The sequence below is a fragment of the Schistocerca serialis genome, chromosome 4 (assembly GCF_023864345.2).
Source record: "Schistocerca serialis cubense isolate TAMUIC-IGC-003099 chromosome 4, iqSchSeri2.2, whole genome shotgun sequence".
Taxonomy (NCBI): domain Eukaryota; kingdom Metazoa; phylum Arthropoda; class Insecta; order Orthoptera; family Acrididae; genus Schistocerca; species Schistocerca serialis.
Window position 1 is genome coordinate 873,872,278 of NC_064641.1, and position 25,602 is coordinate 873,897,879.

The 25,602-nt window shown below is 37.2% G+C and overlaps 1 protein-coding gene across 1 annotated transcript in view; it reads right to left on the reverse strand.

Annotated features, from left to right (window-relative positions):
- Positions 1-450: 450 nt before the first annotated feature.
- Positions 451-25,602, reverse strand: part of LOC126474821 (probable chitinase 10) — a 190,856-nt gene continuing 165,704 nt past the window's right edge. Inside the window, exons 35-43 of the mRNA XM_050102295.1 lie at positions 24,329-24,540; positions 21,942-22,180; positions 21,725-21,858; positions 15,760-15,971; positions 11,583-11,718; positions 9,485-9,627; positions 6,108-6,293; positions 5,665-5,790; positions 451-1,882 (exon numbers count right to left, since the gene is read on the reverse strand). Coding sequence (XP_049958252.1) covers positions 1,724-1,882; positions 5,665-5,790; positions 6,108-6,293; positions 9,485-9,627; positions 11,583-11,718; positions 15,760-15,971; positions 21,725-21,858; positions 21,942-22,180; positions 24,329-24,540 — 1,547 coding nt within the window. The 3' untranslated portion in view covers positions 451-1,723. The remainder of the gene's footprint in view (positions 1,883-5,664; positions 5,791-6,107; positions 6,294-9,484; positions 9,628-11,582; positions 11,719-15,759; positions 15,972-21,724; positions 21,859-21,941; positions 22,181-24,328; positions 24,541-25,602) is intronic.

Consider the following 25,602-nt stretch of genomic DNA (forward strand, 5'->3'; position numbering starts at 1 on the left):
AGGAAGGAGAAGTAGTTTTATATATGGACCACAGCAATTCAGCCCGGAAGTTCTAATTAATGGACACTATATTAATGTCTTAAAAGTAGCAGGAGTTGACACTGATAATTACATACTAAATGAATGTACATGTATGAAATATCTTGTTATCAACATAGGTAAAAAAAGCAAAATGAAATTGGTGCACTGACAATTCATTCAAAAAAATCACACCAGGGTTTCAATTTCTGATAGCTCTTGCTTCGTTGTCTTTCACACACTTTCCATAGGTGTGTGTCACTGCTTCATATGTGCCTCTTCATCATTTAGTATTTCTACTTGAAGAACTAGCTGGTCTGTCCCCAAAAAATTAAAATTTTTTAAGCAATGGTATATTGATTCTAAAGTTTTTATTTACTTGAATAAAAAATCAGTGTGTAGACAGTTAGTACTGAAGTAAATAACATCAGCTGTGAAAGAATCAGTTTTATTGACATAATTTTACATCCAGTCTCTACCTTAAGGACATGGGAGGCAGTCCTTTGCATAGTAGCTCCAGATTGCATCAGAACATACAATTTCATGCCAAATATGAGTGTTCTATACTTTAAAACTGGTTTTGTTTAATTTAAATATACACTTACAAATTTCCATCAGTTTATCTTCCATACATAATGTAACAATTTAACATCTTTGCACAGAACCATACATCTGGACATCTTCTCAGTATCACAGACAATTCGCAGAAATGGCTGAGCTAGTTCTTTAATAAAGCTACTAATTGAAAAACAAAATTAAGAACAGGTCATGAAATACTGTGAAATAAAATTTACAGAAGGTAGTATGTTGTGTAATACCTCAAATACATTTTAAAACACAAAAATGTATTGTAAGTAGTAAACAGTACTGGGAATGGATTCAACGTGACTTCATTCATCATGCTAAAATATGCATTTCCTTTGCAACAGAAACATGAAATCTTAGTTTACAATTTTAACAGGATTTAAAGAATGTAGAGCATGTAAAATGTCCTTTGAGATATATCTATGTAAATAACTTGGCAATTAAGCAGTTCAGTTTCATAGATCATATGTTGTAAGAAGCAATTAATTTCACTGTTTATTTGTTGTGACTAAATCCTGTTTCATTGTTATGTGTCTATGAAGTCACATGCATGAACAGACTTAACACAGTTCTCCATTATTACAGTTCTCACATATTTGAAAGAGACATTTCTTGTCACAACCAAAGTAGAATCACAAACTTTAAGGTACGATGTCATAGTCTAGTTTAAAATGCAAGAAACATGGATGAATAATCATTAAAATTGAGCATTCATTTATTTCCAACATTTTTAACAGTATTTGCTGGAAAAGCAAGACATGTGAAGGTATAAAACAAATGTTCCAGTTGTTTTTGAATCCTTTAAATCTAAGTTATGGCACAGCAGAGTTTGATCACAAATGTTTTGTGATAACACCCCTTCAAATCTCATGCTCTCATTTTCTTTAAAAGTTTAAAAGAATTTGAAAATATGTGTGATAATTCCTCTTGATGCAGTCTCATTTTATTTGTATGTGCTAACCTTGCTGCTACAGCAACTGGTAGCTGTAGGACACAAACTTTCAGTTTTGTTGAAATCACTAACATTCACATCACTTAAGTCTTCCACTCACACAAATGTTTTGTCCAGGCACAGTTCCACATGGTTTCACAATAAATAAAGATTCAAGAGGGCTTAAGTTTACGTGCAGTCATGTGTGTTTGCTGTCAGACCTCTAAGTTCACTATTAATTGTACGCAACAGTGGGTAAGTGCCACAACCACAGCGATTGCGGAAGTCATCAAGGTCGAGAGCCCATATCATTCCACCACCAAGTCCAAGTTCTTTTATGAACTGAGTCTGTGAAAACACATTATTATATTTAAAGTATACAAATATAATCAAACAATAGAAGTTAAGAGTATAGATTAATATTTTCACTTAACTGATGGAAATTAATAGGCCTGAACACAATATTATACACATGTTAGCTGATACAGTGACATCACTAGCACTGCTACTTTATTGTTTATTTTCATTTTCTTTCTCTTTTCTTTCATCTCATTGAGGCTTAATATGTTACAAACAGAGACATACCATTCTGCCATTTCATATTTCTACGAGATGTAGTGTTATTAAAATGAATGATCACTTAAACACTTTGTGAAACCCAAATAACTGAAAAAGGGAAACTTACACTCATCTCAAAATAAAGTTGTATAACAGAAAGTAAAGCATTACTTATATGTGACAATTATCTGAATTGAGGGGCAGTATAGTGCCCATACTGAAATGATCAAAGGGAAGATTAGATGGGATGTTAATTCCATAGGTAAGATAGCAAATAGTGTGTGTGTGTGTGTGTGTGTGTGTGTGTGTGTGTGTGTAATGGTAGACAGGCACACAAACAAAAAGGGCTCAACTCATAACTAGGTTTCAGACAGTGTTCTTTTATAATATGTCATAACAAGAAAAAATTTGAACCATGATGATATTTGAATTCAGATCTTCAACTAATCATGAGCAGTCACCTTAACTGGTTAGGCCACTGCAGGATGTCTCCAGGACAAACCAAGACATTGAGTTTCACTTATGTTTTCCTATCATTCTTGAAACCAATCAGAAGTTCTTTCTAGAGCACATCCTAGAGGGGTTGATATGATAGAGTACTGTGACTCACCCTGCCTTAGGGGTACACTCAAATGAATAAATTCACTAAAAAGACTTGATTAAAAAAAAAATTTGTGTGTCTGTAAGTCCTGCAAGAGATGTTTATGTTTTCATAACTAGTAAACAGGCTTTTCTCTTCTGTGATAAACAAAATAAAAACTGTTTATCTTCCCCTAACACAGACAGTCATTTCATAAGACATACCTTTTTGAAGAATATTACACAATTTTCTCAACGTAAAAGGAGCTCCTAAAAACTATGAAAAAACTGTCACCATGAAAAATCATTATTCAAAGAATCAGTTATATTGAGACTGGCCCCAACCCCTCCTTCCTTAATTTAAATTACACAAATCGTCACCTCCATTAAGAAAAACCTGTGACAGGGGAGAATTAGAGATCATTCCATGTATAAGACAGTTTCTCCAAGACTGCACTTTTTGGAAAACTGTAAAGCAGATACTTTTCAAACATACCTTCTATCTCTATAAACAAACTTGAATCCACTACTTTGCTTCCACTTTTTTCTTATAAAACCCTGAGGCCTCTAGATATGGAATACTTCTTTCTGCTATGAGTTCTTACAATGAGATGCATTTCCAAACAGTCTACATACCGAGGGGCCTTCCCCAATTGCTCTTTCTTTGTGGATACTTTAATGTATGTAATGTGCTCTGGAGATCTGTCACCCCCTATCCCTGGTGTAGTGCTACTGAAAGCCTCCAGTTTTCAGAAGTATTATGTATTCTAAACACTGGATGGACTAAGCTTCTCAGTACTGCTATGGGAACAGACTCCAGCACCAATCTGTTGATATTCTCTCATGCCCTTACTGACACCACTTGGTGACAAATTGCACTCCAGTGACCATTTTCCCCTTTTCAAAAGCTGCTCAACAAGGAAAACTGGACACTGTACAGTGAATGGCTGTGCCTGAACATTAGGACAGCATCCAGGAATGGGTGGATCACATTATGATGATGAACCACAAAGCCACAGACTCATCGATTCCTTTAGTCTGTAGATTGCTTAAGTAAACTGCTTATGCCCTGGTGGAATGAAGGGTGCTGCTGTGCAATATAGGTCAGGTGGATGGCTCTGTGCAGGTTCCGATGTCAACTAACTGCAGAGCACCTAACAGTCTTTAGAGTGGCATGGACCAGAAGCCACTGTATTGTTAAGGAGAGCATAAAGAGATACAGCAAAAATTTTTGAATTCATTAAATCATTTCATTAGCTCAATTAGTTTATGAGAACAATTTCTGGAAAGCCCATAAAGCTGTTTGGATAGCTATACCAAAAGAGGTTATGTCTCCAAATAACACTCAAAGGCATTACCCACATAAGTCCACAGCATTTTGCTCAGACTACTCTAGCCAATAGCTTTTATGTGGCATCCTGTTGCCTTAATGTGATTGTGGAAAGGAACTGATTGGAATCAGCACTGTTAGAAGCTCATGATATTGCAACACAGTTATGGCAGAAACAAGTAAAAGATGTTGTAGTAACTTGGAAAGTAATCAAAGAAAAAACTTATAGAACAGTTTATTAAAATATGGCAGACAGGACAACTTCCCAAAAAATGGAGAGTGGCTTTTTTGGTCCTGTTCTCAAACCTGGAAAGAACCAAACATGCTCCAATAATTACTGAAGTGTATAAGAAGCATCCTGGAGCAAATGATAAACTGTGACTAGTCTAAATCCTAGAGAGCAGGAAGCTCCTTGGCCACTGTTAACCTCATTCTGCTGGAAACAACTATATAACAGGCTCTCTTATGGAGCTTACAGGCACTTTCTTTTACTTAGAAAAGATGTCTATGATACTATCTGTCTGACAGATTTGACCAGGAGAATGGTGTCCCTGAATGCAGTATTTTATGCCTGATCTTGTTTGTCATTGACACAAATAGTATGGTGTCCAGAGAAGGGGCCCTTGCTATGATCCTTATTTCTGGACCATTTTGTAGTATTTTTGTTTCTTTTGCAGACCTCAGCAGTGATTTGTCAGGTGCAGCTTGAAGACAGTAGGTTGGTAAAGGGGGCTGCTCATACAGATTTTAGTTTTTCAGCAGCTAAGTGTGTGTGTGTGTGTGTGTTTGTTACTTGTATGTTGAATTTATCATTTTCTTGACCTACAAATGAGGTAGGTACGTTACATTCAGTTTTAAACGTACAGTGAAGTTTCTAGGGGTTCATAATTGATTCAGTGCTGGCTGCCACACCTAAGGAACCTGAAGGCAAGGTCCTTCAAGGCACTAAAATTCTTGAAGTGTATTAGTTACAAGTCTTGGTGGATACATATTGTTTTGCAACACTTTTGTACAATCTCAGTTAGATTAGAAATTAATGGTTTATGGATCAGTGAGACCTACATACTTCAAGATTTTTGATTCTGTTCAGCTTCAGGGGATTAGGCTGGTCTCTTCAGGACCAGCCCTATAACTAGACCCTGTGCTTTTGCTAAGGTTCACTTGCTGGTAGCAGCAAGTGAACCTTAGCAAAAGCACAGGGTCTAGTTTATGAGTGAGAGGAGTGTGAGGAGAAAAGCATGTGCCAAGTTCATGGGAATGAGATGTCTGGGGCAAGGATGGGGTGGGGAGATAATGATGGAAAGGGAGACAGTTGGCTCTCAACAACAGTAGTAAAATGATGACTGAAAAAGGTAAATGAGTTAAAGGGAGGGAGCAGTTTGGGGGAGAGGTGAGCACAAGGTTAGGAGAAGATTGACATGGAAAATGACAGGGAAGGGAAGGGGAAGAGAACTAGCAGAAGTTAAGGCCATCGGGACTGTAAGAACTGGAGTGTGCTGGAGGGGCAGTCCTCACCTCAGTAGTTCAGAGAACTTGGTACCTCCTGATCACAAATTCCTTTGTTGTCTAATCATCAAGCAATAATGTTATCTAGTAGCAACACATATTACATCTGAAGTTATTCATTAGTGAAGTTTTATTCAGTAATTATGAAAGCTCATACCTTTCTTCTGATGTCAGACACATCATCATAAGAAACCCACTGATTACCACGGTATGCATATGGACCAATTCTTCCTTCAGGATCTCGTACAGTGGTCCATCCTTTGCTCTTGACATTATAACATATCTGTAAGAGATGGTAGGCGTTATTAAATACACCAGTTGCATGAGATATGAGGTCAAATGTAAGTAGCAGTGACTTATGAAAATCTGGTCCTGTCTGCTGTTTTCAAAGAAAACCTCAATCTTCCTCTACACTATGACACAGAAATATTTTTTTTTAAAGAAAAGGAAAACACAAAGCAGAAATGAAATGTACTGAAAGAGGAAAAATGGGACATACTAAAACAGAACTGTCAATGTGGCTGATTTGCCTGAACAGTATTAATGAATCACCAATAACATGGGCAACAAAGAAATCTCACACTTTGTAGAGCTCCTTACCTCATAATACGCCATGAATCCACCAGCCCTTGTAAACTCTCCAGCTTCACCAGGGCCATATGACTTAGCATTCAGACCATGATTTTTAGCATCAGCCAGTGAGAATGACTGTCCATACATGGGCATACCCATTATAAGCTTTTTCCTGTCAGCTCCCTTCTCTATCCAGTAATGCATTGTGAAGTTCTGCAAAAAAGGAAAGGAAAGAATTTGAACACCTGAGTGAATTGTTACTGCCTGTTTCTATACTGTGTCCATTATAGTATTTAAGGTTTCATTCTATTTCTGTTATGCTTAATCACTGCCAATCCTGCAGCTGTTTCCACAAATCTATTTTAATTTTCCTGATTTGTTTGTGTGTTCCTTCTACTCCTTCATAATTTCTTTCCTGTACATGTTATTCTTATAACTCTATTTCGAACTGCTTCATGTCACTGTCCCATCATATGTTTAAAACAATGGATATTTCTTTTCCTTTCCCTCTTATAATAATGGGTTAATATTTATTTGTAAAAGTGAAGTAAGCAGTTTATGTATCTTCTTTAATAACCCCTTATGTATCTGCCAAATATTTTAACCCCAGGTAGATGCCGTGTTTCTTGACTTCCGCAACGCATTTGATACAGTTCCCCACAGTAGTTTAATTAACAAAGTAAGAGCATATGGACTATCAGACCAATTGTGTGATTGGATTGAAGAGTTCCTAGATAACAGAATGCAGCACGTCATTCTCAATGGAGAGAAGTTTTCCGAAGTAACAGTGATTTCAGGTGTGTCGCAGGGGAGTGTCGTAGGACTGTTGCTGTTCACAATATATATAAATGACCTTGTGGATAGCATTGGAAGTTCACTGAGGCTCTTTTCAGATGATGCTGTAGTATATCGAGAGTTTGTAACAATGGACAATTGTACTGAAATGCAGGAGGATCAGCAACGAATTGATGCATGGTGCAGGGAATGGCAAGTGAATCTCAATATATACAAGTGTAATGTGTTGCAAATACATAGAAAGAAATATCCTTTATCATTTAGCTACAATATAGCAGGTCAGTAACTGGAAGCAGTTAATTCCATAAATTATCTGGGAGTATGCATTAGGAGTGATTTGAAATGGAATGACCATATAAAACTAATCATCGGTAAAGCAGATGCCAGACTGAGATTCCTTGGAAGAATCCTAAGGAAATGCAGTCCGAAAACAAAGGAAGTAGGTTACAGTACACTTGTTTGCCCACTGCTTGAATACTGCTCACCAGTGTGGGATCCGTACCAGACAGGGTTGATACAAGAGATAGAGAAGATCCAACAGAGAGCAGCGCACTTCGTTGCAGGATCATTTAGTAATCGCAAAAGCGTTGCAGAGATGATAGATAAACTCTAGTGGAAGACTCTGCAAGAGAGATGCTCAGTAGCTCATTACGGGCTTTTGTTGAAGTTTCGAGAACATACCTTCACTGAGGAGTCAAGCAGTATATTGCTCCCTCCTATGTATATCTTGCAAAGAGGCCATGAGGATAAAATCAGACAGATTAGAGCCCACACAGAGGCATACTGACAATCTTTCTTTCCATGAACAATACGAGACTGGAATAGAAGGGAGAACCAATAGAGATACTCAAGGTACCCTCCGCCACACGTTCTCAGGTGGCTTGCAGAGTATGGATGTAGACGTAGAACCCTATTACTGCTGCAAATGTGCTCTTTGCATTATGTGATGAGGTGGCTTTTGTTATGGCTGTGCTTCTTACCAAATGTTGGTTCCTGTGTCAAGAGATGGCAATCCAGCCAATATGAAATATTTATCACACAATTTTACAAAAACTGTTAGGTGAGAAAATTTGATTTTTGCACATATTATAGTCTGATATCTTCACTCAATAAAGAACAGAAATTCTTTTTGTTACCCATCATACAATTATAAGTGTGAAGGCAAATTAAGTAATACATTGCATGAAATTTTAATGAGTTCACAGGGATAAAAATGTATTGTGTAAACTTTGTGTATGGTTGATTTTAGCACATACATTGAAGTGAATGAAATGCACATAAGACACCGAATTTTTATTTATAATTGAGAGCAGAGTGATATCTGATTTTTTTCATGAGTTATTGCAGTTTGTATCCAACTAACAGTCAGGTGTGACATGCCCATGTCCGTCCATATGGACTTGCCAGCTGCTATGAAATACTTATCATCCGTTTTTAACAAACTATTAAGTGAAAAAATTTGATTTTTGCACATCATAGAATCTGATATCTTTGCTTCAATCTGATATCTTTGCTTCATAAAAGACTTAATTTTTTTTACTGTGCTGCAGCCAATTAAGTAAAACTTTGTGTGAAATATTAAGGATTTTGCTGAGGTAAAAATGCATTGTGTAAACTTTGTAGATGGTTGATTTCAGTGCATACATTTCGGTGAATGAAATGTAGATAACATATCAAAATTTTATTTAAAATCAAAAGCAGATGAATATCTCATTTTGTTCTCAAATCATTGGGCTTTATATCCAAAGGACAGTCACGCACAAGGCTCCCATTCACGTCCTTGTGCATCGCAAATCATGTGGTCCTAAAAATCATCATATCTCATAACTGATTCAAGATATAGAAATGAAGTTCTTTTGGGAATGACAGCATGCAATGATGCATATTAGTTGCATGATAAGTACTCAAAACGTTTTTATTCACAAAGCTATGGAACTAAATCATCTGCAGCAGTGAGAGTTTAGTAGCTCAGGATGCATTCAGACACCTGTAGCATTGGAGGAAACTCCAAATGGCACATGTATTCATGTCTACACATGGGGAATAGCATAGTCGGACGTGTATGCATACCTGCAGCAGTGAAAGGGTTAGGTAAGTCTTTACATTTTTCATGTTTTGTGATCAGTATGAACCACTAATAAGAGACTGTAAATTTTAGTGTAATACTAGAAAATGTCTTGGGTGGAATGCAAATAATGGGAAGAACAAAGGTAACCACTCACCACATTGCTGAGGCTTTTAGCAGTGAACAGGCACATAAGCAAACAGTGTATGAGTGTGTGTGTGTGTGTGTGTGTGTGTGTGTGTGTGTGTGTGTGTGTGTGTGTATGTGTGTGTTATGTTAGTTAGTTTTGAAAAAGGTCATGGTGTGAAATGTTAGCAATATTTCAATTTCACTTATATGCCTTTTGAGTATTCATTGCCTCAACTATGTAGTAACTGGTTACCATTCCATTACACAGATTGCAACTTCTGTAACATCTCTTTCAGAGTAAATATAGACAAGACTCTAATAAACAGTTAAAAGTTTTTACTATTATCAAATCTCACTGATATGTAGTTACATCTTAAGACATTATGTAACACCATTTTAGACATAAAATACTCACAGCATTGAAATAATCATAAGTATCTCCAGGGTAATAATACAGGGGAGCAACATGACCAGTCTGCTTATCCCAATGGCCATGGAAATCATAAGTCATCACAGAGATGTAATCAAAATACTGTGACAGAACAGGAACATCATAGCCTGTAAAGAAGAAAATAATATAAATGTCAACAACACCCTGTAGGAAGAGAGCATATAACCAAAAATAAAAGCTATAGTTAATGAGAAGCCTGAAGTGTGGTTGATTTCAACACAAAAACAATGAGAAACTGCATTCTTTTATATTTCATCCTTAAGCAGTTTATACACAATAGAAAGGTAAATCTGTTCTTGAACTTCTTTTAAAGCTGAATTGAGTAACACTGTAACTTGTGCTGTAGCTTTTACACTGTCCCAGTTTCACATCTGCTCCTGTTCTATCTTATCAGGAGTATGAGACAGAAAACTAGTTATTTCCTTTCTTTTCAGGATTATTTCTACTGTAAAGGATGTTCTAAACCTATAGGGTCAAAAGTACAGTGGTAGAGTAATTTGAGCAGAGTATTCTAAGATAAGAAGCCAAAGGTTGTAAACGAATATTTTAGTCTATCAATAACTTTTGACTCTAAAGATTTGGGACATCATGCTTATTACATATATCTGATGTTATCTTTTCACTTGTCTTTGCTTGTGTATACACTTAAGAAGACACATGTGCTAGCAATTTCATATCCCCCTCAGGAGCTGCGACTCTACATACTGCCAATAGCAAAAAATAGAACCAGATAACAGCACTTGCAGCTTTGAGAACCTTGGGTTCCTTCTTCTTGGACAAAAGAGGAATTGGTTGAGGGGCAATACCAGCAACAGTTTCATAACATCAGAATCAAGTGAGGAAGAGTTTTACACTAGCAGATGCAGACAGCCTCTCAGAAGAAGGCTATACTCTGGAGCACTGACACCAACACAACTTTGTGGTCTCCCAAATATACATAAAGAATAAACACCATAAACTGACTCCTGTTATAGTGCAGTCAAATATCTGACAAAGCAAATGAAACCTCTTGTGGGTCATAGGCCTATCACACTAAAAACATGGTACACATTGCAAAAGTGGTCCAAAAGATGTTTCTGTACAAAACAGGTCTCCTATTCACTTTTTATGTAATACCTGTTGCTCTGTTGGCAGTGAGACTAGGGCCTCACATGGTGGCTGCAAGAGATATGGTAGACAACAACAATCATGTTTTGGTTGTTGTTTCAGAATGTTATATACATATGAAGCATGCCCCTGCTGGTACTGGATCACCAGCATGTATGCTGTTCTGGTGGATAAATGGATATTGGCAGCCTGCCAGACACAGGTGCAATTGCCATTGCTGAAGTGATCAGAAATGGCCATAGACACAGCATCACTTCCTCCTTAGAGATGAGATGGCAAAGCCATCTCAATAATAGCCGAAGGTCCTGCACATACTTTCATGCTTTCGTCAAATGGTAAGAATACCTGAAGAATTTATGCAAAATCTCACAAGGGACATACCTCAGCTTGAACATAATTATGTTCACTATCTGAAATGTGTACTTGTATCACTGCATTGCAACTCTGAACACAGTATGTGTTCGGTAGTGAGGTACAAGTACTGATGACAGACATGATATGCAGTAGTCAATTTATACTGTGAATGATGTTAAGCTGCTACATGAAAACATACTTTAAATTTACACACTGGATAATGAAGGTGTAATTCCAGTGGAGGATGGACTGCTTGTAATCTCATTACACGATACTGTAATGCAATAATACTAAGGCGACTTAACAGAAATACATACCACCACACTGTAGAGGAATAATGGCTGGGTCTTGTGATGGAGAAGAAACAGGACAAGGATATGAGTGTTCCAACAGTTGTGAGGTACCAAACCCAGCAATTCAAAGTGAAGTCCAAGTAAATACACACCTTCAGTCACAAAAATATCACAACAGTTATCTAGAAAATAATGTCTTCCTCCAAGAATATCACATCCATCATTTTACAATTCAGTTTCCTAGCTTGTAAAAAATAAAGTTTTTCATTTCATAATGACAGTTAGGCATTTTATTGGTTAGTGTATACCTGAATCAATGACAACTTTGCTTGGCGAAACGGCAGATGACAAGAGCAATCCTCGTGGTTTGAAAGCCATGCTCAGTTCTTTCACTAAGTCTGCAAATCCTTGCTTGTCAGAATCTGGTCCAGCATTGCAGTCAACCTAATACAAAAAGAGTTAATGTGACAATCATGTTGTAACATGCCAATTATTGGATAATGGTTTACACCTCAGTACAGTTAAACTGATGAATTACAAAAATATGTTTTTAAAATGTGCCTTTGAATGTTTGCATTTTCAGCACTGTAAGTATTAATATACCTTCAATGGTTTAATAGAGCGAAGATTTTCTTAAACTAAGTAATTTGTGTACAGTGTTAATAATGACTTTCACCCTCACTGCATTTTCCCTCACCCTCAGTGTCCCAGCCTCCTCCTTACCCCCACCCAGTTGCCTCTCCCATCATGCACTGCTACTCACAGTCTGACTCCAGCTGCCAGAGGCTGTGGTCATATGTGTGTGAGGTGCATTTGTGTGTGTCTATTTTTGACAAAGACCTTATTGGCTGAAAGCTCACTTTCTGACAGTCTTTTTGTTGTGCCTATCTGCAACTCAGCAAAAATAACATAGCAGGGCAAAATCAATTAATTTGGATGGTGATCAGTGTAATACTGAAGCAGAAACTGAATTTTTATGAGGAAAACAAAGTGACAATCATTTTGAGTTGTTTTCATGCAAAATGCGGACGTGCACTGAAGATCTTCTATGGCTAGGGAATAGGAGGGGCAGCTTTGAAACCATGTGTGTTTTTGCAGATATGTTGATGATACTTTTGCTGTTTGGTCTCATTGCAGTGAGAATTTGAACAACTTTTTAGAATACCTGAATTCAATCAAACCGAATATTCATTTCACAATGGAGGTGGTACATTGGGACATACTGTTTACAGCAAGCCTACTCACACTGACTTTTATCTACAGGCTGATAGTTGTCACCATCTGACTCAGTGTGAAGGGTACTCCATACCTTAGGTTACAGGGCCCACATCATATCAGATCCTGAGAGTTTGTCAGCCGGGTTAATGTGGCTTGAGGTACCTTCTGCCAGATCGATTATAGCAAAAGACACATCAGACGTGCGTTGTGCTATCAACCAACATATGCTCTGTATAATTGATGATAATACCGAGAAAGGGTCTACAGCCTGCCTGCCTTATGCAGAGAGCATCTCTAACAGGAGTGGTCATATTTCACAAAAATATGATGTGAAATGTGTTTTTTGACCTGCAACTAAGTTTAGAGCCCTTTTAGGTTCTGTTAAGAATTACCTTGGTTTGCATAAAGTAGATGTATACTGTAATCTTTGCATTTGTGGCATGTCATATATTGGTCAGATTATTAGGACCATGGAGGACCAGTGTACTGACCATAAGCATCACACACACTTACAACAGCCAAGCAAATTGGCTATTGCAGAACACTGTCTTGGTACTGTTCATCCAACAGAATACAACAAACTGGCTATTGCAGAACATTGTCTTGGCACTGATCATCCAATAGAATATAATAACATGAAGATTCTGACATGTACTTCCAGCAACTGGGATAGTGTTAAAAAGAAGAAGAAGAAGAAGAAGAAGAAGAAGATGAACAGAATTAATAACTTCTGGCATCAGTCATCTTTTGTTGTATGATGGCATTAGTGTTTACAGTATGTTTATGAGTTATCTCTCTGGAATTGCTCTGAAAACCAAGGTTTTAAATTCACTTGCACAGCACTTACTTGCTGAAACTTTGCCTTGAAAATGACATCACCTGGCTACTTTCCGTAAGTTATTTGAACATTGAACATTGTGTATGCTGGAAGAAACTCAAGCCTCTCTAAATTTTAATTAATTGTTCCAAATGGAGCCAACAATGGCTACCATACACTTCAATATTCCATTAATACTTGCTTGAGCTCGTGGTGTTCCATGGACAGAACAAAAAGTTCTTATATTTTAATTTAGCCCTTTTCAGAATATCTTGAAACAAATTAGATTAGAAAATGACAATTGTAATTGCTGTGCCTCAAGTTTTTACACACAGGGTGACAATTTTTGAATTATATGAAAAAAATGTAGATTAGTTACAAACTATGATGTGCACACATTTTATTCAACATATAAAGGTCACTAGAGATTTTTGGATTTAGTTTATGACATTTTCAATATGCCTGCCATCGTTAGCAACAATGTGATGCAGATAAATAGCAAAATCCTGCATGAGCCACTGAAGTGTCGGAACATCAATGCTATCGATGAACTCCTGAATGGCTGTTTTCAGCTCAGCAATGATTTTGGGGTTGTTGCTGTACCCATATAGCCCCATAAAAAGAGTTGCATACGTTGAGATCTGGAGAATATGGCCGCCAATTGAGGCCCATGGAAGTGGTCTCTGGATATCCCAGAGCCAGAATGCGGTCCCCGCAGTGCTCCTTGAGGACATCAAAAACTCTCCTGTTTTAATGGGGATGAGCTCCATCTTGCATGAACCACATATTGTTGAAATCAGGGTAACTTTAGATAATGGGGATGAAATCACCTTCCAAAATCTTCATGTACTGCTCGGTAGTCACCAGGCTATCAAGGAATATTGCGCCGATTATTCTGTGACTGGATATTGCTTAGCATGCAGTCACCTGTTGAGTGTGAAGACACTTCTTGATTGCAAAATGCGGATTCTCAATCACCCCAATGCACCAACTTTGCTTACTGATGAACGCATCCAAACAAAAGTGGTCTTCGTCATTAAACCAAATCATATTCACATCAAAGTCCTGTTTGTGAATTCTGTGGACAATAGTATTTGTGAAACACAACTGCTGTTCTATGGCCCTGGGTATTAATGGCTAATGGGTTTTGGTTTCAATTTTGTATGGAAAGAGATGCAGGTATCCAACAACAATTTGTTACATGTCTCTCAGTTGATTCCCAGCTGTTGTGCAGTGCATCTGATCGATTTCCTGGGGCTGGTTTGAAACACAGCACATGACTTCTCGATGTTTTCAGGCATGTTCACCCTTTTTGGATGACCGACATTGCCAATAATGTCATCACGAACACTACCCATTCTTTCAAACTTGTGAATCAAATTCTTGATTGTTAACACACTTGGGCCGGTTGTCTTCAGCTTGAACTCAAGTTGCAAACTTCCTTTGAGCCACAGTTGAGCTGTTATTGCTCACGTAGTAGGCCTTCACAAGTGCTATAAGCTCAAGCATCCAGTACCATGACATTTTCACATGCAAATGGTCGACAACAACAAGGTGCGTGTGCATGCACATATTAATTGCCATCATGCCCCGTGGCCAACCGTGCAGTTTGAATGTCCTAACACAAACCATTCAGAAGTTATGATAATTTTATTTCATACAGTTCAATAACTGTCACCCACTGCATATCTTCAATTGTATAATTTATTATCATATAGTCTAATCTTCTGTTAGTCACAAAGCTTTTTGAATACATTATATCCATCACCTTAATTTTTTCACTTTCCATTTCACAAATATTCCACAAACTTTTGTTATTTGTTATTCATGAAATTGTGAGTGCAATCAAAGTGGTAATGTTCTAATATAAAGCAAGATTTATCTGTAGTGAAAATATTTCGTAGGAATGGAAATTAAGCATATATTCATATTAATCCGCAGATTACTATCACATTAACCTGATACAAAATGTAACAGTACCAGTATTGCAAGACACTGACAAATTTTAGGAAAACTATTCTGTTTTTCTGCTTCTCACCTTATGTTTTCTCGCCTACCTCTTGTAGAAGAGTACTGAAAACATAAGGTTTAATGTTTATGAGTGTTTTCATCAGGCATATTAAAGTACTTGCCTAATAAAACATCTTGTATATTTGATGCTTTTGCTGAAAATGCAATCATTCAGATGCTGACAAAGTTGTTGACCAGTTCTCCTATAAATGGTCAGGAGGCAGAGGCTATGATCTGAGCACACACTGTAAAGCTGAGGTTCAAAATTGGAAAGAGAAAGATGCTTAATATCTGCTTCAATTTTTCCAGTTTTCTCTTAATATGAGTGGGAATGCATTTGTGTAGAGTGGTTTGTGTCTAATGATAAGATAGAAGTAATGGAACACCTGTAATTGAAATTGCTTTTCACATTAGTCAAATGATATGTAATCTTTCTGTACCTGCCAACATTTTGGATATTCCCAGTCAAGATCTAGTCCTTCAAAGCCATACTTCTCGATGAACTTCACAACATGTTCAACAAATTTTCTTCTTGCTGATGGATTGTTTGCAAGCCGACTGTATTTGTCACCAAGAGAATCATTCCAACCGCCAATTGCTAAGAGAACTTTAATTCCCTTTTTCTTTAATCCTGAGACTTTTGTATAAAATTCTGTTGGACAAAGACAAGTGTAATGATGAGAAAAAAACTACCATTAAGTAAATTTTTAGATAAAAAGTAATAGATTTCATTACCTGACACATAAATCACTGAATTTGCACACATATAAAATTATCATATATATATATATACACACACACACACACACACACACACACACACACACACACACACACACACACAGGGTGTACATAAAGGCCGGGAACACTTTCAATTATTTATTGCACAAGAACCAAACATTGTGCAGATATCATACATATGTTATTTCGAAGAGAAACCCTGAAAGGTTTTTTTCATGTATATTGCCACAGCATAGTTTGGTAATTTGCCAATAGTCAACACTAGTAACGAACATGGTGAGTTCAGGTGCAGAGTGAGATTTCTGTGTGTTGGAGTTTGACAAAAACAAGTGTGCAACAGCTGTTCAACAGATGTTTAGAACCAAGTACGGTAAGAAGCCACCAATAAGGAAGGCCATTTACCACTGTCACAACTAATTCATTATGATGGGTTGCTTGTGCCTGGCAAAGAGAAGCAGATGTCCTAGTGTGAGTGAAGTAAATGTGGAGCATGTATGAGAGACATTCGTAAGGAGTCCAAGGAAATCGGTGCATCGTGCATCCCGAGAACTTGAAATGGCTCCAATGACAGTGTGGAAAGTCCTGCGACGGAAGCTGTCTATGAAATCATCGAGATTGGAGCTAGTGCAGAAGCTCAATGATGACAACAAATGAGAATGGGGATGGCATTGTTGATCGCTTAATTTTTAGTGATGAAGCCACTTTTCAGACTAATGGAAAAGTGAACAGGCATAATTGTCAAATCTGAGGTACAAAGTATCCACATGAATGCACTGAATTTGAGCGTGATTCCCCAAATGTAAATGTCTTTTGTGCCTTTTCATGTCAAAAACTGTACGGGCCATTCTTCTTCGCCAAGAGCACTGTCACTGGATATTTCTAGTTGGACATGTTGCAGCAATGGCTAATGGCTCAAATGCAATCGGACTCTCCATTCATCTTACAGCAGGATGGTGCTCCACCCTATTTTCACCGTGAAGTTTGTGGGTACCTGAACACAGACCTGCCGCATCGATGGATCAGCCTTGCTACAGAAGGGAATAGCTGTTTCATGAAATGGACTCCCTGATCACCAGATCTCACTCCGTGTGACTTTTTTCTGTGGGGACACATAAAAAATCTGATGTATGTACTGTCTCTACCACATGATGTAGCAGAGCTCCAAAAGAGAATATAGGAAGCAACTACCACAGTTGATGATGCCGGGCTGGGGTGGGTATGGCAAGAATTCAATAACCATATTGACATATGCCGGGTCACTCATGGTTTGCATATTGAATGTTTGTAAAAAGAACTTTCAGAGTTTCTCTTCAAAATGCAATATGTATGAAACCTGTACAATGTTTAGTTCTTGTGCAATAAATAATTGAAAGTGTTCCCGGACTTTATGTACACCCTGTATTTTAATGAGATGCTGTTCCATGCAGCAAAATAAAAGGTATAGCTTGCAATTATATATTTTTGTATGTATCGTTTATCTTGGCTACTACATACAAATTGTTACACAACTGTTATCATATGAAATTAAAAGAGAAAGGAAGGAAACACTCAACAAACACCTGTTGAGAAGCAAAATTCTGCAATGAGTTATCAACCACATGAAGACTCATATAATGTCTATTTACAAAAATAAAATATAGCAAATGATCAGCAGTTGCACACAGAAGATGAAGAGAGCTCAGTGTCTGAGTAAAAGGGAATGATCATTTTTTACACGTATTATGATGTTCAGGCTAGAATGCAAAATATTACATTTTTAAATTAATTCAGTTATTACACTTCACAAATTACCAGTTTTGACCATTGGTCATTATCAGACCATCTCAATGTACACCATTTGAAGCAACGTATCTCGTGACAATTACAGCATGCAAAGGTGAAGGAGCAAGCAACAGAAAAAGTAGACAGATGCAGAGAGAAGCAAGACCAGAAACAAAAAATATTGGATAAGTGCAAGAAGGACTCATGCTATGAGAGCTCAATAGAAATTTAATTAGGTATATAAATAGTTTATCTACAAGTTTTGATGAGTGCGAGTACCAAAATATGTGGTGTAAATGGCCAAATCTTTGGACTGTAGAGACTTAAAAGCTTAATTTTTTTATGCTATCAAGGGGCTATAGACCTTGGTATTTCCTGTCCCTGAGAAAAAGGTGTCTTAACAAATCTACAGACAAAAGGACAACAAAGTGATCTTATAAGGGCTCCATTTTTACCAACTGAGGTATGGAACCCTCAAAATGGATAAGAAAATGCAAAAAGAAGGGAGAGTGTTGAAGAGAGAAAAAGACAAATAATAAAAAAGAGAGGGGGGAAATGAGATGAAGATTGGAAGAAAAATCTGCACAAGAGAAAGTATGCCTCATGGAAGATTGGGATGCAAAGAAGGAAAAGAAATAGCCATCACTAGAATATAGGTGCCACAGGGAGCATAAATTATAGTCAGGTAATACCAGCCAGAAAACTGGTACTGTAGAGTAATCTGCCAGCTGCAGGTTATTGGTACTTGGAGAAAGCACATAAACTATTTGCTGAACCAAAAATCAAGATCCTTGGTACTGTATTTGGCAGCATGCTCTACAACAGCCAGGCGCATGTTCATTATTTAGGCTTGCTGTCTGTGCCCTTCTGTTCTTTTTGAGGCCATTATAATTATTTAAAATATGGGACAGTCATGATACATGTAGTTAACTGGTTGACTTAGAAATGCATACTCCTGATATAAAATCATCCAAACATAAACTAGTTGATGACAGTGTTGTGATATAAAGGGAACACTTCACATTTTAAAGTGACTTTTCAGTTATGCAGGTGATCATATGAAAATTATAGACTAATTTGGCATCTTCAAGAAGTGGAAACACTAAACAAAATTATGTTTTTGTAGAGATTTGGTGTACCTGGTATACATATGAAGTCTTTCCTATATGGACTGGTAGACATGGAGATGGAGGCAGCTGTCAGAATACAAATATTGTCATTTGTTTGAGGTGTTTATATGCACTGATATATAGAGATGAACTTCAAAAAGGAGGAAGATAACAGCAAGGAATGTTTTGTAGCATAATAAGTACATTACAGAGATCAGTCTGGTAGGAGGCTACTCTTGAGAGTGTGGGAAAGATATTTTTTTGGTGTCATTCTCATGACTCAAATTGAATGATTAATAGATTTTAGTTCAGGTGACATTATGTTATAAAGACAATAGTCATCATTCTACTTAGACTAAGCCACTATAGCATGATAAATTTGCTTCCATATGAGCTCATCAGAGTAGCTTCTGGACACAAAAATAGTTATCTAATTTAAATATTTGCTGAAAGTATCTCTATTTGAAAAATTCTGTTTAACATAAGCTCAAGGATTCAGGGAAGAGAACACTCAAAATGAAGGGAGATGGCAACTGTCAAAGTAAAGATTCCGCTGTTATGCACTTTATTTTAAGTGGAATGTGAATGTTAGCATGAAGAAATGTATTTGAAGAAATGGAAACAGACCATATAACTTCCACAAAAATGAAGGAGTTAAGTTGTCCAGAAAATTAAGAACTTCTGCATCATCACTAGTCCAGACATGAAACACATCATCTATGAATCTAAATTGATAATTAAGTCCAAGGGGAGAGATGGAGGTGCTATTTTTGGCACCAGAACAGTTGCAGAAGTTGCTAAGATAATATTCACTATCCTATTATGAAATCCATGCCAGATTTTCTGTTAGGTTTTATTTCCTTCACCCTGACTCCTCCAAAGTTTCTGCAAGGCAAATAGTTTTTGGAGCTGCCCACTAATGGTATAGATGCAGTTATTAGTATTAAGGTTGCAGGCATGCTATTTGCTCAGAACTATGCTGTCTCACTGCATCTTCATTTACCAAAGTCCACCTTTTCTGCAGAAGAAACCCTTGAGCTAATATGGCAATGAAAATCAATTTTAGAGAGTATAACATAGTTGCATAGATAAAAAAGCTAGTCACAAAGCAGCAGAAGGAGAAAAAACATATACAGAGTGTTCAGAAACAGTCTGAAAAGCTTGTCAGGGTGTTGCAGGATAGATTATGTTGAGAAATAATTACAAAGAAAAAAAATTTGAAACATTGAGCAGTTTCTGAGTTAATTAGCATTGAATTTAGCCAGTTAGGCCATTGCAGGCGCAAATTTAAGGGGCCTGCCCAAGGCAGTGTCACAAACCACGTTCTCTGTTTGGTTTCCTAAGACCAAACAAGAGAGAGATACAAACAATGGACATGGAATGGAATTAAGAAACGAATCAATCCAAAGGCTAAGTAGTGTCATGCACTATCATCTACGTTATGAGAACAACTGACACTAATTCTATCTGGTGGGCTGCATGGATTTGTGCATTGACACTAATTGTATCTGGTGGGCTGCATGGATTTGTGCATTTACACTAATTGTATCTGGTGGGCTGCATGGATATGTGCATTCAATGGCCTTATTGGCTAACTTCAATGCTAATTAACTTGGAAATGATGCAATGTATTGCATTTTTTCTTAACAATTACTTCTCAGCAAAATCTAACCTGCAACACCCTTACAAGCTTTTCAGACTGTTTCTGACCACTCTGTAGTAGTTATGGGACTGTGGAAGCTTTTGGAGACAGTGGCTCCTTCTTCTGCCAGAGCAGTTGAAGGGGAAGGAAGAGGAAGTAGGGAAAGGACTGGTGAGGTTTAGGAAATGTGGAGAGTTATGGAAAATTCAACCAAAACACCAGGCCAAGGGATGAGAAGGAAAGACTGATTGGTGGGGACTACACTGGATGAAAAATCCAATATGGTGCAATCCCTAACAATCAGTCTTTCCTTCTCATCCTGTCTGGTAAGTCTCCCATGACCAAGGATTCTGGGCAATTTTCCATAAATCTCCCCATTTCCTAAACCTTGCAAGTCTTCTCCCTACATCCCTATTCCTTCCCCTTCAACCTCTCTGCAAGAACAAGAGCCATTGGCAGAAACCCTTGAGGTGTTTACTGTGAACCCTAAGCTGGAACTGCTTCCAGATGCTACATACTAGGTCAGTTATCTCCTGAACTTACACAGACAAGAGTGCCACTTCCCACTCATAGACACAAATAAAGGCTCACAGCTTTGTTCAAACCTTTTTGCTTAATGCTACTTTTGCAACATGGATGCCACATACTTCACCAGCATGGCTGCTACCAACTTCAGCCGCATGTCTGCCAATGTCACTGCTTACTTATTCAAGGAACTTCTCATTTACTCATTTCCATAATATGCACTTTTCTATTACACGATGACATTATTTTATAGTGCAGTTACACTTTATGTGTTCGTTAACTTGATACATTTTATGTTTATGCAAAGACTTCTACATGTAAACTAATGTTCATGGTCACAGATACCAAATTATGTACTGCAGTGCTACTGTGCAGAGAGAAAAAGAGAGTGTGGAAGAAGGGTGGAGGTGGAGTAGAGAGAAGAGGTGAAATAATCTTATTTTCAAGAACTGTGAAACAGAAGTGAGCTCCTCCAGTTTATCAAATTTCCATTTTCCACTATTCATGGAGTCACACCACTAGCTACACCAAGTATAATTTTATGTAGATGGAATTCACACTTACCAAAATCAGTGATTAAATACATAATTTTCCAAATTTACATTTTTTAAAATAAGTTGTTCTTACCATTGTCTAGATCTGCCCAAGAGTCATGTGGCTTTATTGTTAGTGTGTTGCCATCCAGCACTGCAAAACCATAAGCAATATGTGTACACAATGATGTATCAATATCAGATGGTAAATACTTCCCAAGACCTTGCCTGAAAAAAAAAAAAGCAGAGAAATTGCAAAATTTCCATTTTACGAAACAGTAGTTTATATAGCTAATATAATGAACACTCACCTGTACCATGCCCAGTTTGTGAAATAACAGACAACCATGTAGTCTCCAGAGGGTGTCATAACAGTACTGGTGCCTGGTTCACTAGGGCGAACGCTTGTTGTGACTGTGGATTCAGACATATGGATGTTCTCTGTTGTTGAACTCATTTCTGGCTCTTGGGTGCTAGCAATTGGTGCTGGATTAATTACAGAGCTGTCTTCCTTGCTGCAATCCGTATTTGAAGGCCAGTCGCAATGATCCTGTGCGCAGAGAAAAATTATGCTGCTTCTTAAATGTCTGTTTACTTGTGAGAATAGTGTGGCATTAACTTAATTTTAGTTAAAATTGTGTGTGTGTATGGTTGTGTGCATGCACATACATAAAAGTAAACATGAACTTATAAACCAGACTAAAGAGCTTATACAAGGTGTCCCAGGAGGAATGATCAATGTTCAGGGATATACACAAGGCATTATCATTTGAAGCAATAAAGTTTCGCAAATGTGGGATCTTAAAGGCATACCATAAAAACTATGAGCACTTTTTTTCATTTTCAACACTATGAAATGCATCTCTTCTACTGAACAAGTGCTCAGGTACCTTACGGTATGCATTTTAGAGCTCGTGTGTACTAGACTATTTTGCTTTGAATGATTATCCTGTCCTATCCCTATACTGACCACTCCTCCTGGGAAACCCTGCATTTTAGAATTTTACTTTAAAACTGAATTGATTTCAAACTTTTTCCAACCAGTGAGCAATAATAATTATTTTTCCCCATTTATTTGTTTTTCTGCTTTGCATTTTTTAAAAATTGCTTCATGCCTATTTACGTTCTACCACTTCTTTCACAAACTTAACACTGTTTTTTACCCCCCCCCCCCCCCCCCCACCCAATTATCTCACTCTCCAGTATATGCAACTTTCTTTGGAAACTCCTTCCATCCAGTGTATTTGTGTGCATAGTGGAATGTGTTAGTTTATATTAAAAGAGTTCATTGTTCACTGGTTTAGTAACCTTCTTGTCATCCTCTTCTTGTTACATTTATGATGATCTTCACAATAAGTTCATTAGCTGTGTTTGTCAGATAATAGGACCTGCAATCTTCAGTTAAGTATATGGCAAGCTGAAGCCTTCTGACAGATTAAAGCTGTATGACACACTGGATCTTTGCATTTCAAGGGCAATGTTCTAGTAACCCAGTCATTTCTGTCATCACACTGATTTGCAGATGGGAAGAAATCTTAACTATGTGCCATCTTAAGAAAATGCCAAATTGGCTATGCTTCGATCAAAAGTTGCAAGTAAGCCTATAGTTTCCTGACAAAAGATTCAGTGCCACATGGTTTCTTACATTAATGATATTCTCTACCTTCTTTCATGACTGAAGAAATATAACCATTTGAAGTATTCCCTCTTCACTGTGGAGGAGCTGATATCACGTCTGTTCTGCCACATTCTAGTGAATAGTAAATATAATTTATTTCTGCACTCACATTTTAAATAACCATGCATTTTTATGAGGAAAATTGTAGTATTTGTTGATTGTGTTCTACATCTTTGATAAATCAGAGAAATTACATTATGTAACACATGAAGCTGCTGTATAATTTATTTTCAATGTACAAGTGGTCTTGGTTAGAGACCATTTCTTGACCCCTCTTGTACAACATTATGGAGACAGGACATTTTTCATGCTAGAAAGCTTCCTGTATCCATAAAGTTGCATAAGAGGTTCTGGAAAGTAGTCTCTGACTGAAACCAGTATACGATTAAAAATTAATTATACAATATACTCACCATGTGGTGGCAGCCTTCTCATCACATCCAACACGTCTCCTGACCCAGGTTCCTGGTCGACATTTCCATGATTCTCACCATTTCCTAAACCTTGCTAGTCTTTTTCTTTCAAACCTCTTCCTTCCCCCTCAACCCTTCTGCCAAAACAAGCCTCTGAAAGCTTTATATTATAGTTTCAAAAATTGATTATTCTCATAAATAAATTATGCAGCAGCTTCATGTGTTACATGGTGTCATTTCTCAGAACTGTTATATACAGTCCTTAGCATCATCTCATCTAAGATGACAGACTTAATTGGATCCTGGATATCACAGTGTGTTAGTGAATTATATGTTATTCCCAGTGGTGCATAAGAAATGTCTAATATGTGTCCCCACAAAATGAATCAGATTCTGTTATTATATTTGATTTAAGGTACAAAGTTAGTGATTGTTACTTTCTACATAGAATCTGTGAAAGTGTAATGTGATATAAAACACACACTCAAAACAAAAATTGTGTCTGGAAAAAACTTATGAAGGTTACAAAAAGAAAAGGTTACAAAAATGAACACTGTAATAATTATTTTAAACATGAACCATAGTAACAACACAGGCTGTAACTGACCTTGTTCCAGTAGAGCCCTTGTGGACAACTCTGCTCCATGAAGTCACCATATTGACAAAGATAATATTTATTACAGTCTTTATCATGTGGAGCAAAAAGACGGTTCCCACATGTAGGATCTTTTGGAACAATACCACCACCTCCACTTATTACGTTCCAGTTGTTAGTGGGGGATGTAGGAGGAACTGTAGGATGAATTCTATTATCAGTCTCTGGAAAAAAGAAGTCGATTTTAATACATGCTAAAATAAATTAGTGCTTACATTCTTAGTTCAGAATAAATTCAATTATCAGTCTCTTGACAAAAAAAAGTCAGTTTTCATTCATGCTGAAAGAAATTGGTGCACACATTTTTTAAAATATTTTTATGTGATATTTAAGAAGCCAACATTTTCTTAACATTATAAGATGAAAGACAAGGATTCATATGCACATCATTAGTCATTACACTACATAGAGGTGCAGGAAGACCATCAGATATTAAGGCCATAAAACAATAGGCGATGCTGAATTGAGCAAAATTTGGCAAGTTATCATAGGTGAAAAGTGTACTATTATGTAAAATGGCTCTTAAATTTTGAGCACATTCACCAATGCAGTTCTTCTGCATTAAGCATTATGTGGGTTTTAAGAGATGTATGGTTAGGTAGAATGTGCTTGACTGGTGTGTTCCAAGCACAAAATATGATCATGTAATGTCATAAACAGAAATGTCTTAAACGTTCTGCTTTTAGTTAATTCACAGGTAATCACTCTCTGTGAAGTTGAGGTATGGAGCAGTAGAAAGGCACAGAAACAAGATTAAACTTGTAGCTAAGCTTTTGCATAATGTTCCTCTCACACCCAAGAAGTAATTTTGTTTAATTGCTATTTCGATCTGACTGTGACTGTGTGTGTGTGTGTGTGTGTGTGTGTGTGTGTGTGTGTGTGTGTGTGTGTGTGTGTGTGTTTGGAGGCAGGGGCGGAGGGGGGGTTTGCATGTGGGCATGCTTGGGTGGTGTGTAAGTAAAACTTTACAGTTAATGTTTACCTTTAATCTTTCCATTATTTGTATTTTGCCCAGGAATTGCCAATATTGTATTACTGATACTGATCCATTTGCTAGAACAGAAGTTCATCTATTTGTAGAGTGTGCACAAAATAACTCGGTCAGTACCTGCTGGAATGGAAAAAACAACAGTAGTGGTGGGGCTCTATCATGAAAGGCTACCATGCAGGAAGGGATGTGAAGTTCGATATCTGAAGCCAATGCACGAATGATTATCTTAAATAAC